Genomic DNA, 19,227 nt, shown 5'->3' on the forward strand with positions numbered 1-19,227 from the left:
TACCTTTATTTCTGAATGTACTGTACATAAAAATCTAAATAGCCTGACACAACAAATCTCTACAAATTAGTATTTACAGAATGAACACGAGGCATTTGAGTCCTGAGAATTTCAAAATAAAGTAAAAAAGTGCGAGCGTGAAATCAAGTTCGCAACAGCCAGCAAAATATTACAAAGGTGTATTTAAATTAAAAAAAACAACAATTATTTAAGTTAGCAAGTGATATTTATTAACAAACAAACAAAAAAAAAATTCTACACAGAAATTCAGCGTAAACTTCAGTTCTCCTTTCTGGAAATCGAATTCCCACAATGCTTCAAAAAGTCTAGGAGACCAACACCCCTGCACTACTTTTGGCCCCTCCGCCTTCTTCCCGATTAGCTGATGTGGATTTTGCTGCTCCTTCATCTTCCCCAACTAATCGGATGTTGTAACGCTCCCGGTAGTCATTGAGCTCTTGACCTTTCGTCTGCATTTGGGTGTTTAGAGACTCTACTATTCTAGAAATCTGCAAGATAAAAGAACAAGACCAAAATCAGGATGTTTCTGAAGGCATGCAAGGTCATCAATACATATAAAAATGACTTCAAAATAGACATCATTCAGAAAAGCAATGTACACGAGAAATATGTCACGTTTTGTTCATTTCTACTTTGACTTGGTTATAGAGGCGGCAGGAGCAGAGTCATGGGTGTAACTGCAGTAATGTATGCCATGATCCTTAGCTTAGGTCAGACTTTGAATTAATAAAAGCAAAAACACCTTTATAGCTGAAAAGAAGTGACGCATCGCACTAAAGAGACTAACAATTGTTCTGTAGTAAAAACAAGACATTTAAATGTTGTGATGGATGGACCTCACGTCCTTACCGGACCAAGTGACCAGTGTAATGAATGGTCAGGAAGAGAGGCACTGCAGCAGCTGGTGCACTGGATGGGAATCCCTTACCCGGCTTGTCCTGAGTGGAGAAGTGTTCTACCCAGTCCTTTTCCCAGTAGGGAGGCCAGAAGAAGAAATGTGAGACAGTGACAGACGGCCTCCCTTGTGCAGGTCATACCTCATACACTGGGTGGCAGCATTCCTTATGGCGAGCCCTAAAATAAATAGACACTAGCAAGGAAGCATGGGAGTTGTCATCCCATAGAACCACTCTGTTGGTTACCAGGGAGGAAAAGGAAGAGAAAGTAGGCTGTATTGGAAAGAAAACCTGTGCAAAGGTACTCTCTTTAATAAAAGGGATGCTATGAACCCGGGTCTGAGTCCTGTGTAGTTGTGTCAGGGGGCCGGGGCTTAGTTACACCCCTACCTAGTGTCCACAACGTTAATTTTAACATCACTGTTAAGTCATTACTCTTAGATTGCAGTTTGACTCCTCATTGGGAGGACTCCTGGGTGGAATTTTCATGTTCTCCCTCTGTGTTCAAGTGGGCCTCCTCTAAGGCCTCGAGTTTTGCCACATGGTCTAAAGTCATACTCGTAAAGGATGAAGAGCTCTAATTGGGAGAAACAATGGTATGTACACAAGTACTGTATGTCTGATGATGGAAGAGCTGGGTACAAACCTTTACTCGGTGAAACACAATCAGAAAAGTGATGGAAGGCATTCATTTTCCCAGGAAAGGCACCAAGATACTTGCACAGAAAGCTTGTCTTATGTCATGACACTCTACAGTATGGTTTAAAAAATCTACTCGGTACTCGGTGTCTGGTCCAGAAAATGTACTCAAGAATCACATTTTGTTTTTCTCTTATTCTCCACTAGCCGAAGCCTGCCATAGCATACGGCAGTGTAAGAATAGGAATGGAAAATGGTGAGAAAGGAATTCAGTATATCAAAGGCTTAGGAAACCACCATCGCAGTATAACGAAAATAGCAAGGAGCGAAACCAATGCCAATGGTCGAGAGAGTACCTCCCTGTACCAGGCTACGGAAAACATAGACATACAGTATATAGATAGACGCCGCATTCACTGTGCTGCCCAGTCGACACGATAAGTCAGCACGTCCATCCTATTGCGAGTGGTAAAAGTGCCTTTTAAACTAATACAGGCAGACGTGGAAACTGGGTATTCTGATGAAAAAACAATAACGTTTTAAACAGTATCGTTTACATACAACAGATTTTGGTGAATCGTTTACATGCAGTTATTTATATCCATTTATACAGTAATAATGGCAATTATTAAAGAATGATAATAATTATTATTATTAAATAATTCCTCCCGTATAAGTAACATTTCTCGGACTGACTTCTTCCATCTCCAAAACATTTCTAGACTTCATCCTGTTCTTACGCAACACAGTACTGAAGTATCGGTTAATGCCCGAGTCACCTCACGTATAGATTACTGTAATGCTATTCTATTTGTCATCCCACAAAAACATATCCATCACTTACAACTTCTTCAAAATTCTGCTGCCAGGATAATAACCTGCTGTTCTAAATCCACTGAACAGATTACACTTATTCTCTCTCTACTTCACTGGCTCCCTGTTAACTACAGAATACAATACAAAATACCGCTCTTAACATTTAAAGCTCTCCACAACCTCACTGATCTCCTACAGACTGACACTCCTCTCGCTCAACTTTCTATACCACACATCAGACTCTGTACTATGGGAGCTCGAGCGTCTCTCCTAGTACTCCTCAACTCGGGAATTCTCGTTCCTCTCATATACGTCAGTTCGATTCAACAACACATTTTAAAACTACCCTCAAAACTTATCTTTTCAAACTGGCATACCAATTGTGAATTTTGCACTGTTACTGCCAGTTATCTTTGTTTGTTTGCTAATTATTGCTGCTTGATTTAGCCTTCTCTTTAGCCTCGAGAGCGATGGTGGACGTGGAAGGGGGATTAGAGATGGCGGGCGTGGCTCTGTCGTGCATTCCCCATGACACGAGAGGAGGGTTAGAGCGGGTGGATGGGGCTCTGTCATGCGTACCCCATGGTCATGGCTGTGAATACTTATGTACATGTGATTTCTCAGTTTTTCTATTTTTAATAAATTTGCAAAAACCTCAAGTAAACTTTTTTCATGTTGTCATATGGGGTGTTGTGTGTAGAATTCTGAGGAAAAAAATGAATTTAATCCATTTTGGAATAAGGCTGTAACATAACAAAATGTGGAAAAAGTGATGTGTTGTGAATACTTTCTGGATGCACTGTATATCCATCTGTCTATCTATCTATCTAGAGTTCTCAAAGTGATCGATATGAACTTTCTAGGGGTCGATAGTTTCAATAAAAAAATCTAGGGGTCGACGACAGCAAAAATAGACCCCCCTTACTACTGCTATTTGTTTGTTACTTCAAAATATCTATGATTCCAGTAGGTACCTAATTAAGAAGTAGAATAATTCAAAAAAGCACTTTTTTGATGAAAACACATTACGTACCAAACTTGCGAACGAAAAGGTAACAAATATTAATAAAAGAGTCACATGTAAGAAGAATGCATGAAAGTACATGTAGCACAAACATGTCTGTGCATTGTCTTATTGAACGTATCAAAGCATTAAAAACCGTTGCATGTCTGCACTTGCTCGCGGTGGGACGAGACGATGGATATTCGATATTAGCAGAATCTATCACTCTTATACGGTCATGCTTTCATAAAACACTAGATACTGGTTTGTTTGATGTGGCATGTACTTATTTGTGATTTGAACTTTGAATATAATTATTTATTGAGGAGCAGTACTATAAAAAAGAAAATTAGAGGACACAGTTTATTCGAGTTTGAACAAAAATCTTCTGTTTCAAGTTAAGTACATACTTTATTGTTTTTTTTATCACAGGGGCTGTCAAAACTGTTTCTTAATAAAAGTTTTTATTCCTTCAGATAATAATATGACTGAACCAAAAAAGAAATGCAGACAGTACAGCTTAGACTATTTGTACTTATTTTGAATTTACATATTGATTTCATAAATCTCAAAAATGTAAAAAAAAAAAAAACTCTGCTTGTAGTTTTTTGCTTTAATTTTTGTTAGTGCAGGTTTCAATATTAAATGTTGCACAAGATAATGCCATATTCCGTAGTCCTTTTATCTTTTTCAATCATTAATTACAAGTGATTAAAATGAAAAGTTCCGATATCTAGTGAAATATTTAATATCGAGTACTGTACAAAATTATTAATTTGAGTAAGTAAAGTAAATGACTAGGGGGTCGACGGTTTTAAAAGTTTTTCGTAAAGGGGTCTGCAGCCGAAAAAAGTTTGGGAACTCTATCTTTAAGGCTTTTAAAATCAACATTTTACACATTAAGGTAATAATATTTCAATAATTCAATAATATTACCAAAACCAGTTAGGAATCTTGTATTAGAAAACCACATCTAGTCATACTAATTTTATTTAAATGGTGTATTAATAGTATTTCTCAGTAGACAGTAGTGCTGGGCGGTGTAACGGTTCATACCAAAAACTGTTTTTTATTTTTGTTATGATATGGATTTTTCTTATGCCACAACACAGGTTTAAATACCCTAAACAACGTTCAGAACGTGGCGCAGTGAGAAACTGTTCAAGTGGGGACCTTTTTCACTGCTGCACCGCTAAACAAGCATGCAACAGAGTACATGCGTTAGTGGAGGTATTGAGCAGTGAAAATGGACAGAGAACATTCCGAAACTGAAGCTGTAGAAGACGATAAAGTTGAACACGATGACACAGAAGAACTTTTACTGAAAAAAGGAGCCGTGCCTGTTGTCTGGAGATACTTTGGATTTAAAAGGTCGGATGTGTATCATTATGTTCAAATGTGTGAATACTGTTTCTATATTACTGGATAATACTGCAAGCCAAGTTGTACTTGTTTTATTTTTTTCAATACAGTGTAATGTACCTGGTTACTGTGTAATAGTGTGACAACATGTTGACTTTATTCTCATAATTTGTCATTAAAGTAGAACATCGTAAACTAAACGTCATCTTAAAATGAGTATTTAATTTACAAAATTTTCCCAAACCCTGTCATAAGTTATGTAGCACATTAAATGCTTTGTGTTAAGTGTTCCCCGAGCCATGTTAATCGCTACGTGCTTCTTAAACTGACTTCCTCTTGCATTAAGAAGAGGCACAGGCAGCGCTCGCCACACACGATACATTAATTTCATGATATTCCTGCTGCCTGAACATTTAGAATGCTAAGATAAGTACTTGATATAATTTGCATGACGAAATGCATTAAAGCATGTGGGGGCACAGTGGCATGGAGGTTGCACTTCTGCCTCGCAGCAAGGGGGTCCCGGGTGTTCCCTGCCTTGAATTTGCATGTTTTTCTGGTGAGTTTACTCGGCATGCTTCAGTTTCCTTTCAAAGTCATGTAGGATGTGGGGTTTTGTTATGCTATATTAACCCTACTAGTGTATGTGTTGCTCGTGTTCACCCTGCGATGTGCTGGCGCCTCATTCAAGATTTGCTCCTGCCTCGCACACAATGCTTTCTGGGATGGGCGCAATCCTGAATGGATGGCATATTCAAACATGTACAACGAAGATATTTTTAAAGTTCTGAACACTCCGTGGTCTAAGTTTATAACTAGTTTTAATTTCACAAAGACGTTTATCGTGTGGTGATTGGTTACTGGAGAAAGAAAAAGGAAGGATAGGAACTAGGGGTTTGGTACGTTAGATAGAGACAGCATGCATGCAATAAAGAAAGCCCGCTCAGAAGAACATTCATTGATTTCCGTGTTCGTGCCTCCGACCACCAGATCACAAACCCAACATTTACAAAATATTTAAGTTAAACCTGTGCGATACCTCGCCTCGTCACACCTGCCATAAAGTTTTCTACACTTAACATACACCACTACTGTGCATGTTTAATACCTGCTTTAATGCATTTCATCATGAAAATGAGATCTAGTATTTATCTTAGCATTCTAAATTTTCAGAGAGCAGGAATATCATGAAGTGAATGGATTCTGTGCGGAGATCGCTGCCTGCACCTGTTAGTGCGGAGGAAGTCAGTTTAAGAGCCGCGTAGTGATTAACAACTGGGTCGGGGAACACTTAACACAAAGCATCTAATGTGCTACATTAACTTATGACGGGGTTTGAGAAAATCTAGTAAATTAAACATTGATTTTAGGATGAAGTTTAGTTTATGACATTCTACTTTAATTATAAAATAAACTATGAGGATAATGTGGAAATGTCGACTTTAATCTTGACATAAACGGCGAGAATAAAGTGGAAATGTCAAGAATAAAGTCGACATTTCCATTTTATTCTCATAGTTTTTTTTCTTCACTGTGACCCTAATATGATTCCGTAGGGCTATACCACAAATCTATACTAATAAAAGGCAAAGCCCTCACTCACTCACTGACTCATCACTAATTCTCCAACTTCCCGTGTAGGTAGAAGGCTGAAATTTGGCAGGCTCATTCCTTACAGCTTACTTACAAAAGTTGGGCAGGTTTCATTTCGAAATTCTACGCCTAATGGTCATAACTGGAAGGTATTTTTCTCCATTAACTGTAATGGAGTTGAGCTGGAATGACGTGGGGGCGGAGTTTCGTGTGACATCATCACGCCTCTCACGTAATCACGTGAACTGACTGTCAACGCAGTGCGTAGAAAACCAGGAAGACCACCAAAAAGCGCTTAAGAAAACATGCATTATATAATTGAGAAGGCAGCGAAACAATAAGAAGCGAGCGAGTGACATATACTACCATATTCATGACTGCTGCTACCTCGAAAGAAAGCAAGGTGTAAACCTAAACTTTAAATTAAGTTCATAGACAGGCTACGCTGGCGTTTCACATGCCCACAGGTAATGCGGGATACAAGTTTAATGAGAGGACGCAGGATATAAACGAGAGTTTTGATCACTTTATAACTAAGTTAAAATTGTAGGTGAAGGGTGTGCTTATGCAAATTCCGAGACTGTGTTTGTGGGGATTGACAGTTAAAGGCGGGTGGGGAGTCACGTCATCATCTCCCTCCCATTCATCTCATTTGGCTCTGAGCTGAGCTCTGCAGCTAACGCCGTCTTCCGAAGCAACTTGGTCAGACTGCCACCAAATACTCACAGAAAAATCCACAAGTTAATACACACGCTGTCTCTATAGAGTTTCTCCACACTGAATCCTCCAGGCACTACTTACAAAAGGTTACATTGACAATCGTGTTACGTTATTTTTAAAATCTTTCCTTTTCTTAGCACAAGCACAGCTGAGAAGCTTGATGCATGTGCTCCATAGCGTTAAAAATAATGCATTTAATCACACTTTGCATTACAAGCACAGGGGAGCTTTTGTCAATGCATGATTTCCTGGTACACCGATTACTTTGATCAGCGCACCCAGATTCATTTTACCCTCGCACCACCTTAGTTTGAGAAGAAGCATGAAAAAATATGAGGTTAACACAGAAAAACAGATCACCAATTCAAGCTTTATGAATAATCGATTCGCCATCAATAATTGTTTTGGTAAAGCCATCCTCCTTCCATTTTATAATTTTTCCGCCACTAGCCGTGATTAAATGAGCGGTAAATAAAGTAAGAGCAAAGCGAGGGTGACTTATTTAGGCAGGCATATATATGACAGCAACACTCATGACAATGTCAATCATGTTACGTTATTATTAAAATGTTTCCTTTTCTTTTTCATTACTTCTTTAACACACTAATTCTCCGCTGCGAGGCGCGGGTATTGTGCTATATATATATAATATATGAATGACCTCCAAAGAGCGCTGAGACTTTTGATATCATGAACGTGTCTGCAAAAACTGTGGTCTCCTGCCCTGCAAAAGTCGAGCAGCCAGCGCGTGCATAGCTGTGCCGGCCTTTGAGACGCTGACTGCGCTTCTGCCTTAAGTCAAAGTGAGCACTTTTAATTTTTTCATCCTCCCCTGCGCTATAGCCCAGACAAGTGCAAACACGGGACCCCTTTTCTACACCACGGCAAAATAATATTAAGGCGATTCACACTTTCTTTTGCACGTATACGATTATGAGGTTCTCACCCGGATTATGAAGACACGCACACGAGTAGAGGACTGACAGTGCCATCACAGCCGATTAATGGCGAGGGCGTCTCACCAGTCTACACAAGACCCACGCGACTGTCCCAAAAGGCGATCATAACGTCAGCGAACACATCTCTCTATACTATATAAAAGAAAAAGGCAACTTTCCTTTCTTTACAACTTTTTTCCTTTTATCCCAAACTAAAGCCTTTCTCGCTTAACACTGCAGAGGACACAAAACTAATTTTCTTTAAATGCCGGTAAGGCACATTACCAGAGGCACAAATTTGAACGTTCACATAGAAAATGTAATTTCTATACCACAGCCGTCGTGTAGCGCCTTTCAAAAGGGATCTACTACCGAGAGATGATCCATATATATTTTAGCTGCTGTTAGTTACTTACCTGTTGTGTTACACAGTCTTTAAAATGTAGTTTACCCAAACCACTCCAGTAGTGCTCAATGTACCTGTACTTCTTAAAGCGTTAATGTTTTACTGTTTAATAACTTATAGACTATATTTTATTATTTCTCCCTTGCACTCAGTGACCAAAGCTATACACACACATATATAAAAGCTATACACACAAGTATATGTATGTGTATATATATAATTTGTGTGTGTGTATATATATATATATATATATATATATATATACACACACACTATCTACATTATATATATATATATATATATATATATATATATATATATATATATAGATAGATATATATATATACACACACACACACACATACATACATACATACATATACATACATACATACATACATACATACACACATATATATAATTTGTGTGTGTGTATGTATGTATGTGTGTGTATATATGATGTAGATAGGTATGTATATATATATATATATATGTGTGTATATGTAGATATGTATATAGATATGTAGATATGAAGATATGTATGTGTATATATGTGTATATATATGTATGTATGTATGTATGTATGTATGTGTGTGTGTGTATATATATGACAGCAGCAATCCAAGCTGTGAGAAAACAGTAAAAAGGAGGCATGTCAGACGTCGTGGTACATTTTCTGATGCAGCTAGAGAAAAAACTTTGTGACGCTGCGCCAAATACACAAAACAATTACTTTGACAATCATGTTATATTATTTTTAAAATGTTTCCTTTTCTTTTCATAACTTCTTTAACACACTACTTCTCCGCTGCCAAGCGGGTATATATATATATATATATATATATATATATATATATATATATATATATATATATATATAGAGAGAGATGAGAACAACACTCATATCAATGACAAAACAATTACATTAACAATCATGTTACGTTATTTTTAAAATTTTTCCTTTTCTTTTTCGTACCTTCTATAACACACTACTTCTCCGCTGCGAAGCGCGGGTATTCTGCTAGTAGCATTATAAATGCAAGTTGCAGTTTTATTATTTATGCATATAGCTTAGCTTGAAGCAAGATCCATATTAATGCAGTTTGCCTTAATGATGGTTCAGTTGTTAAAGATGTCTCACCAAGTTGCATTTGTTTTATTTTATTTTACTTGGTGAATACTGTGAAAAGCACCTGGGCTTGAAGTCTTCAAGAAATAGTATTATTACTGGAAGTAATATTTTATTGTTATTATTTATTAGTTTAAATTAGTTCCTTATTTCTGTTATTTTCTTCAAATACCATTTGCAGCAACTCGCATAATTTGGTCAATAAGAAATATGTGATTAGGACTGTAGCATCATCCTGCATTACACATACCCACAGCATTCTGATACTATTTTGCTACATAATTCATAGGGCTGAATTCTAGGCATGTGCAGTGCTACCAGCTGCAAGCCTTCATGCCAGGTTTGCTTTCCAGAAAGTTAAAATACGCACAACCTAATTTAGCAGTACAGGGCAAAAATGAAGGTGTGTCAATATATCACTTGGTACATTCTTTATTCCAATCAACCCATGTAATTAGGCTGTGACTAGGCTAGGAATTAAATCTAAGCCCCTGAAGCAAGGAGGTAGAAATTTTAGCTTCTGCACTGCCATATTACAGAGAAGATTTTGAAACAGACAGACAAGTAATAAGGCTAGAATGGATTCAATAAAAATGCTTTTAGGCTTCTGGACTGTCCACGGTACTCCTGCTAAATATGTACACCCGAAGAACACAATACCACATATGCAAGTAATACTGCAAAGATGAAAGCAACAGTGGAGTTGGGAAATTACACAGTATTATAAAATAACAGCACGTCTGCAAAATAACACATAATATACTTCTAAAAAATCAAATGTCAACACTTAAGCATATTAAGTTGAATTACCCAGTTAAGGCAGAAAACTGGTTTCTTAAAAAATCTCCATTTACATGAGCAAGTAATCTTTTGGAGTTTTCCTTTGCCAAAACTTTGATATCATTAAACTGCACAAAAAAGAATTAAAATGGCCACCATGAATCTGAAAAGAAGCATGACGCCTGCAATAATTTTCTTGTGTTTTATAGCTGTTTAGTCAAATTGCCATTTTTATAGGTTTCTATTAACCAGTCTACACAAAGCACCCTCTTTTCTGCTTGGCTGTGCAATGGAGCCCTGTAAAACACCCGATGTGTATGCCTCTTGCCTTACATCCAATGCTGCTGTAATAATAACAACACAGGTATTTTAATTTAATTAAAGATAAGTACTGCATCAGGATACTTGTTACTTTAAAAAGTAATCTGATTACGTAACGTGTGTTACTTTTAATGTGTCACCCTTCTGCTTTCAAGATTGTTTTGCTCAGTTTAGCTCTGTACATTCTGCTGATTAACATAAATTTAGCCATTTCTGAAATATTTAAGACAGATTATTTGAGCCAGAAGAAGGAATAATGCGATTGCACAACCATTTGCCTCTGGAAATTTATCTAATGGATGCTTCTACCCATGGCTGCTGAAAGAGTGTGTAGAGCAAATACATGCAAGGTTGACAGAGTGTAACAGATATGTGCAGACTACAAAATCCTTAACAGTAGCCCAGTTTTGGGTTTACATGGACACATAATCAGGTTATTAAAAGAGAAGAAGGCATTAGTCTATCACAAGTCGCACTCATGCATGTACCATAGTTATTCATACAAAATCGGTTTAGACACACCAATTCACCTATTAAGAATGAGTTTTGGATGTAGGAGGAAAATTTCAGAATCGGGGAAAAACCAAAGTGGAAAGTGTAGATTTCACGGTCAGTGATCTCAGTACTGTAGTCATAGGTTATCTGCATCCTAAAACAAATGAACTAGTAAAAGTGGTAGTGATTGAAACATTCAGTATTTAATAGCGCCTTTTGATAAAGGAATGTAAGAGTTAGGATACCAGCATCCTGAAATGAAGAATACAGACCTAAAGAATAATTTCTGAAATACTGCAGAAATATTTACTGTGATTAGCACATTTTTGGTAATAGAAAAGTTGTTAACAAACTGCCATAATTTTGTCAGTACCTGTTCTTTGTTGTTCTCCAGAGCCGGCAAAACCTCTTTTACTGTCCTCTCAACCAAAACGCCTCCCACCATTCGATAACATTTCCGGGAAGGATCTACTTCTTTTAGAGTTTCTATCACTAAACTAAGGAGAACAAAGACAAAGAGGGAGAGAGGGAGGTTACAGTAAAGTGTTTAATTGCAAAAAAGTAAAATAAAATGTGTGCAAAAGGTCATCTTTCCAATGAAATGGTTAAATTACAGTTATGTACTATTTCTTACTCCTATCAAATAAAGTATTTCATACTTGTATTTTAAAAATAATTTTAAAAGTTATTCAATGCAATAGGTGTATAGGTGTATATATATTTAATGAGTGCCATTAATATAACATTTTATGGAGAATAATCAATGGATAAGGCTGAAAGTGGAAAATACAGTCAAAAAATAAAATCCTTTTTTTTCTCTTTTTAATCACAGAACTCAGGCTCCAGGATAAAAAACACATTTCTGCTACAGTATAAGAACATTTATACCATGATTACATCTTGATCAAATGCTATTACATTAACTGCTACCAAAGTTATATCGTCACTATACCCTGAACAAGTTCAGATCAAGTTTTTGAACTTGATTCATGGAAACATTGCAGCAGTGGGTAAATAATGCATTTACTTTTCAAATATGTTGGGAATGTAATTGATTAGCATGTTTACATCAAAGTCCTCAACCTCTAAAGCAGGAATATTTGTACAGATCATAAATATATACAATATAAATGTATTTATCTCAAATTGTACGGGTTTGAATATAAATTTAAATCAACAAGCCCACAGCAGAGTTTTAAGTATTGTGTGCTGTTAATTATAAAAAGACACATTCAGTATTATGTAAAATTCTCCATCTTTTGATTTTGATTTGATTTGATATACTTTGTTAATCCCCAAGGGGAAATTGTCTTATAGCATGACCTATGTAATTCATGCCTCTGGATGTTGTCATTGCTATAAAATTATTCATAATTTAAATCAGAATTAATGACTCCATTGAATAGCCAAGTCAGGTATATGTAGATGAGTTCTACTAACAATTTTTACTGGAAATGCCCGCAGGTGGTTTTTAATTTACTTTGCTGCCAGGGCAATTCTTTAATGGGAATTCCAAACAAGGAACTAAGCTCATACATATAAGATAAATAATTTCTGAATTTTGAGAAACAGATGGAAAATACCTGTGCTCATTGATTTCCATTTCCAGCTCTGCTGCTTTTGATGCCATGCTCCTTTGTTCCTGGCGCAACCTTTGAAAACCAGCCACCACCTAAAATGGGTAAAATGCAAAATTAAAAAGACATCCTCAACAAAACCAAACGTTGAATTACATTACTTCTCAATTGTGCTGTAAACCATAGAAGACACATTCTTTAGAAGCTTCTTATCAACTGGAAAAGTCAGAAATAGAAATATGAACTAAATAAATTGGCAATCAAGCACTTTTGGTACCGTAGTTTGTCTTTACACAATTAATCTTGTACAGTATATTCCGGATGTGCACAACCTAAATTTATCTTAATCAATTATCTCCTGGCCAGTATCCCCAATAGTAGTTTTATGAGCAGCAGGGAGAAACTGGCAGGATGAACAGCAAATGGGTATGAACAATATTCTCAGTCCCAAATGCTCCTCTGTGGGCCTTTACGTTCTGTAAATCATGGACTGCTTTCCAATTTTGTTTGTTATGTTTTAAAATTTCAGCAATAAATTACTGCTCATCAATTATATCTCTTTAGGCTACAGCATAATATTTGTGTATGAGATATACACTTACATACAGATTCACAATATTTTTTATATAATACTGGCAAAAGATTTGTTGTTCAGTGCTATCCTACCTTTAACTAATATTTGCCAAAAATTGTAATCCTTCTTTCAACACCTTCCCAGTTTTAGCATCCCTCCTCATTTTTATATTTTAAGAGATCCCCAGTGCTTATTGAAATGAAATGACTTTAATGGCGCAAGTTGGGTTGTTAGTAATGAAAAATTAAAGTGACCAGTTTCCTATCAGCTTGAATGGAGGACACAGAAGTTTAGGACTCCAAATTACCCAAACATTAATATCGGAATACAGTATCCATATTAAGAATAATTATATATTGAAATATTTGCAAGCACAGCTTAAACATTCTGGATGATATATGTATGTTTGAACTAGATGTGTTATTATTTTTACGTTCTTGTTCACGGTGCATGCATAACCTGTTATATGTTTATGACTGGTGCACTTGTTGCTTAAGAGTCACGGCACACGGCTTAATGACTTCTACATTTCCCCTGACACAAACTATAACTGCTGCATTGTGAACAGTACTTAGGGGTGAATGTCTTTCTCGCCTTTCTACTACATCCCAATCATTTTTTTGTTTTTGCCACACACCTATTTGCACCACACTGAACCTTCAAGAAACTAAATTCCCCAGGCATATTATGGCAGTTTGGTCATACGGTGACATATGCATCAGTTTAATAGCCATGTCAACATCTGGTAATCAATTCACGTTGTCATCACAATCACTTAATTCAACTAATGGTTCAGTCCCAGTTTGTTCTAAAATTGGCTTGACAGTTTCTCTTTTACATGCAACTGTGTTTTGTTTGAAGACTCCACCCAACTCATGAATATTGATGAATTACTTTAGCATGGCAAAACGCATAAAAATATTCATGATTTGTTTCAGCATAATGTTGTTTTATCTACTAGATGACAGCAGAATACTGTTCCAGGAGTTATTCAGCATTTACACTGTAAAGCTGATCATTAAATCACCGTGAGCCTCACTCGGGCTTAAATGTAATTATATAGTATTCAGAGCCTGAGACCTGCTCAGGGTTAATGCCAAAGTAATTAAATATTTATTGCTCATTGCAATATATAAATGTCATTATTCAAATTAGTTAAATAAAAACTTTAAAATGAGTTTGACTGTTTACAAAAAAGAAACTAAGTTAAATTAAAACACATGACGCATAGGGCCATTCTTAGTTTCATGGCTTGATAAATACTAGCAGGGAAGCCAGTCTAGTGCTGCAGGTGGCAGTCAAGAAGTAACATACAGAACTAAATTAAACAGAGTCGTTGTCCCCCAGTTGCAGAACAATGTAATATAGGTGATGAAAATGTCAAATTACCAGTCAAATAATATGCAGACTGCCTATTAAACTATATACTGACTAAGAAAGCTAAAGTGAGCATTGAAAATGCTCTTAAAAGAAGTAGTATACATCCAAGAACAGAGTATCTGACCCAAAATGCATCATCAAGAGGCATAATTAAAAACACAGTTGTCTGTTTCTCTAATTACAATACAAGCAAAACATTCAAAAATATGAATGGACTAATGCTGTAAAATTCGGCAATATTGCATAACATATCATGAATAAAACAATACCGTAATTAGGGTGAGGTTAAAAACTGAACATCCATTTTTCCCTGAAATAAAGTACATTTCAATTGTATTTTAATGCATGGCAGCTACAGTAGCTGCTTAATGTATGTAAGAAACTGATAATGTACTAATGCCCAAAAATAAATAAATAAATGCACAGCATTCTTAAATCCACCTAGATCAATTCAGGGTCATGAGGCCATTTAAGATCACATTAAACATTAACCTTCAGTAATAATATACAAAGATATATCTCATATATAAACGTTTACGTGTGGAAGTGTGTGTGCGTTTGTCAGGCCCAGAAGTGAGAGGTGGAGTCAGGGTAAGGGCTCCGCCCCCAAGGAAACAGAAAACTCACTTAGCCGCTAATAACACAAGCGAGGCCAGTACGTCAGCAAAACGAAACCTCAGAGGAAAGACAAAGTTGCTTAGCCACTAACATCGGCAAAACGGTATCCCTTTTACTTTTCCTCCCGCCACTAATGTGATGCGAGCACGTCGGCAAAACAAATCTTCCTAGGAAAGAGTTGTCCAGAGTAGTTCCTTTCAATTACTTAACACCTCTACAGTTGACTTTTTTTTCTGATAATTTCAATAGTTTCTAGGACCCCGGGCTTTTTACAACACGGGCTTACACGGCTAGTATGTATATAAATAACATTTGTGTTGTGAAGTGCTATGAAAATGATTACATTAACAATAATGCTGCTTCATGTGTAAAGTATTAATTTTAACCAATCCCCCCACCATCACCACCTTGTAATCATAAATGGCTAAGCTGAATAAGTTGCCTTCCTGTTAATTCTGGACTCTTTGTTCCAATGTGACATTCCTTTACACAGTATATACCTGTAAATTACATACTTGTACTCTTCTCCTAATGGATGGGATGACATATACTCTGTGCTCCTGCAATCAAAAGTCTAATGCTGTTTTATTTTTCTGACATACTTCACATCACCACATCTTTCTGTTTTGAATATATTACAATGTAAAATGGCAGGAGAATTCTATACCGCGCAGTAACAACAGGGACCAGAATCACAACAATAACAAATAAATAGTTAGGATTACATGATTACCATTCATGGATTAGATGGTGTTTGAATGAAAAATAGTTAACGCAATCATATGTACTCCCAAACAACAAAAATAATCACATTTTTCTTTACCATCTCCATGATTTTCTACCACAGTCAGGGGTCTGCAGGGATCAAAATCAATTTAAATCAGAAGTGCTAGACAACCTTTTAACACCCTTTTCAAAAGTGAAACAAAATAATCCCTGTAATCTTTCCTTTCTCTTTCTCTCCACTGTATTAAACCTACATTAACTCACATCCAAACACAGGCAACTTTCTACTACACAATTTTGCCTAATTAAGCAAAGTTTGCCAGTTGCTGAAAATGATTTAACATACACTGAATGAAATACAAAATTTAGAATACTGAGTAAGTTATTATTAAAGAAAGGGTTTAGCTGCATAGAGGGCTCCATGATTGAATGACTGGATTATCAGGAAAGGTTGGAGAAACAAATCTTTATGCAAGGAGCATCTTGTGTTGATATGAATTATTTATGAATGCTTTGAAATCACTTCAGATTTTTGTGTTTTATGTCCAATGCCACCTGACTCTCAGGTATGAGAAAACACTCCACATAAAATATACCATTTGACTCATCTTGATGTCTAGTTATGCAAAACATTGAGTTTTTTTGGGAAAGCCCCCCTATTACTACAAAAACCCTAATTTTTGGACCATATTTTGTGCAGGAAAGTACACCCTTATATAATAAAGAGTAAACCAATAGGGGTCTTCAGCAAAAATGATCAGGAGGACCCAAGGGGTTCACCCAAAAATGGAATATGAGGAGTCACTCCTTTTCACAAAACTTCAAAAAAACAGGACATCAGTAGTACAGGCATGCGGAGCGTCGTTTTATGCTATTTCAAGGTTGCTGATCACAAGTATGATAATATTTTTGATATCTGACACTTTACCAGTGATCCTAGCCCTCTAAGAACCATTACAAAAGCTTAAAAATGACAAATTTCAAACATAAACACATGTAGTACTGTTTTAGACTATTTCAAGATCAGTAATTAGGAATAGGATTGTTTATTTTGAATCCTTTACTAGGAATCTTGCCCTCTGTGGACCTCTATCAGAGGGTGAAAAACAATACATTTTTTATTACAATTGAGAATATTTAGACTTTAAATATGTAAATTGAAGGAAGCATCTTCATATTTCAAATATCTGACATAACTATTCTTTTTTATTATGCATTTCTGATGCATGTGGTAAATCCTTATATTTCTTATGGACTCCCCAAATTATGACGGCTTACGCTATTTCAGGTTTTTTAGGGTATTAAAATTTAACATTCGTAAAAACAAGACCAGCTATTCAAAATTTTTCTTTTCATTATCTATCCGTCTAGAATCTCAGCATTTTATATGCTATTTACAAAGCAACGGCAATTAATTTAGTAATAAATCATCTTTTCAAATAGTTCATTTCTTACAGTTCTTAATGCCTTTGGTTCATGGTTTCATTTTGGTCCTTACAAATTTAAGAAGATTTAATCTGAGAAACTGTATGTTGAGTGAACATTCATTCCTTTAAGTGCTATAGTTTCAAACACCTTCTTATATAATGTAGTGACATTTTCCATTTGTAGGAGCTGCCATGATTTTTGTCAGCATTTCCGTTTTGTTTGTAATTAGATGACTTTAACATTTTAAAGTTTTGACAAGATTGCTTCTTTTAGTCGTGTGCTGCTTTGATTTCTGGAGTTCACCAAACTGATTTCATTTTTCTATTTTATTTTAGGTAATAGGAAAGACGTTTCAGCCATGAATATCAAAATTGCATATAATGTCAAAGCACACAGCCAAGTGTTTTTTGTATGATTGTGCCGAGCTTTATTACTTTCTGACTGCTTTACTCATATTTGAATCCTCAGATGCAAATATTACAATTACCTTTCAAACGGCAAATCTAAGTGCTGCCTCGGTTTTAAGTACACTCGTAAATTATTCAGTTGTTATGCATTTTCCTTGATAGATCCGAAATTCCACCACTGTTATGAACTGGCGATTTCACACTGTCAGCATTTTATACGTTATTTTATTTGAGGATTTATGCAAATTGCGTTTCAGTTTAGACTTTGTGCATGAAAACGCTCCGAAATGCTGTAGATGTTCATGGTACTTCTCATCCACTTTTGAAATTACCTTTGGTAATACTAATATTACTGCCATGTTCTATTTTCTTTCCTCCTTCCATAAATCCCACTGTAAATCAATGTTTACGGTGTATAAAATCGACGCCGCGTTAAATAAATATAAATGTGATATATGGCTCTAAATTATTTAATTCATGCTTATCTTTTTCTTTCGTATTGCAGTATCAAGCTTTTTTCCTCTAACTGGTTTTGCATTTTCGTCCTCTGTGTCATGGATCAGCATCAGAAACTGCACTGTAGAAGTGACAGCTATGCACTGCAGACCACATGATGGCCTTACATATAAAGTATCCTAACGACTGAGTCTTCAGGCAAGTTGTGCAAAATGCTACTGGCCGTTTTCCGTTAGATACGCTTGTATCAACTATCTGTTGGAATTACTATTTCACATTTTATCTCGCCTTTCTTTGGTAAATGGAGCTACCTTCTCCTTTAATTCACAGTAAATAAAAACTGCAATCGCCGAGGTTTAGACACTAGAGGAAGAGGCAGGGCGTTAACGATAAAGACCCCCCTTGGTCGCCCTAAGATATATTACAACACAAGCAATGTGTCTATCTCTGTGTAACAGTCTCCAGGTCCTCCTCTAGCTTATATCCGACTTCCTTTTCTTGGTCAGTACCTGTTCAGCTGTAAGTCCAGACTGTTTAGCATTGGCTTTGGTGGCTGCCGCGCCGCTGCTACTGCTCGCTGCCATCTTGAATTGTCCCAGCCTTCTCCGACAGGCCCCCCGTTACAACCGCTGGCTGTTTTACCAACTGCCCGAATGAAAATAAGGGGACTTGCTGTTCAGATTATGAAGTATAATCAATAAAGTGCATAAAACTGCGCCGTTATCCTAATTTATAATCTCATGATTTTAAAGTGTATATTAATTATTTGTTCTATCATTTTTACCGCATGAATATTTTAGTAATGAAAACGCGAAAAGAATAGGACATTGTAAAAAGGGAACATCAGTACTTTTAAGAATTTTACTTAACAGTTTCGAAAAACATGTTTAATAATGTTATATATATATATATCGATTTCAGGCAATTGAGTGGCCGTGCTAA

General features: G+C 36.2%; 1 protein-coding gene across 1 annotated transcript; it reads right to left on the reverse strand.

The window, feature by feature from the left end:
* Positions 1-207: 207 nt before the first annotated feature.
* pfdn2 (prefoldin subunit 2) lies at positions 208-18,900 on the reverse strand. The gene is made up of 4 exons (XM_039769215.1): positions 18,795-18,900; positions 12,703-12,791; positions 11,493-11,616; positions 208-509 (listed from the first exon to the last, which is right to left on the reverse strand). Exons 1-4 carry the CDS (start codon positions 18,867-18,869, stop codon positions 327-329), a joined length of 471 nt encoding a protein of 156 aa, XP_039625149.1. The 5' UTR covers positions 18,870-18,900; the 3' UTR covers positions 208-326.
* Between the last annotated feature and the right edge of the window lie 327 nt (positions 18,901-19,227).

This window comes from Polypterus senegalus, chromosome 11, assembly GCF_016835505.1.
Source record: "Polypterus senegalus isolate Bchr_013 chromosome 11, ASM1683550v1, whole genome shotgun sequence".
In the NCBI taxonomy this organism is placed as follows: domain Eukaryota; kingdom Metazoa; phylum Chordata; class Cladistia; order Polypteriformes; family Polypteridae; genus Polypterus; species Polypterus senegalus.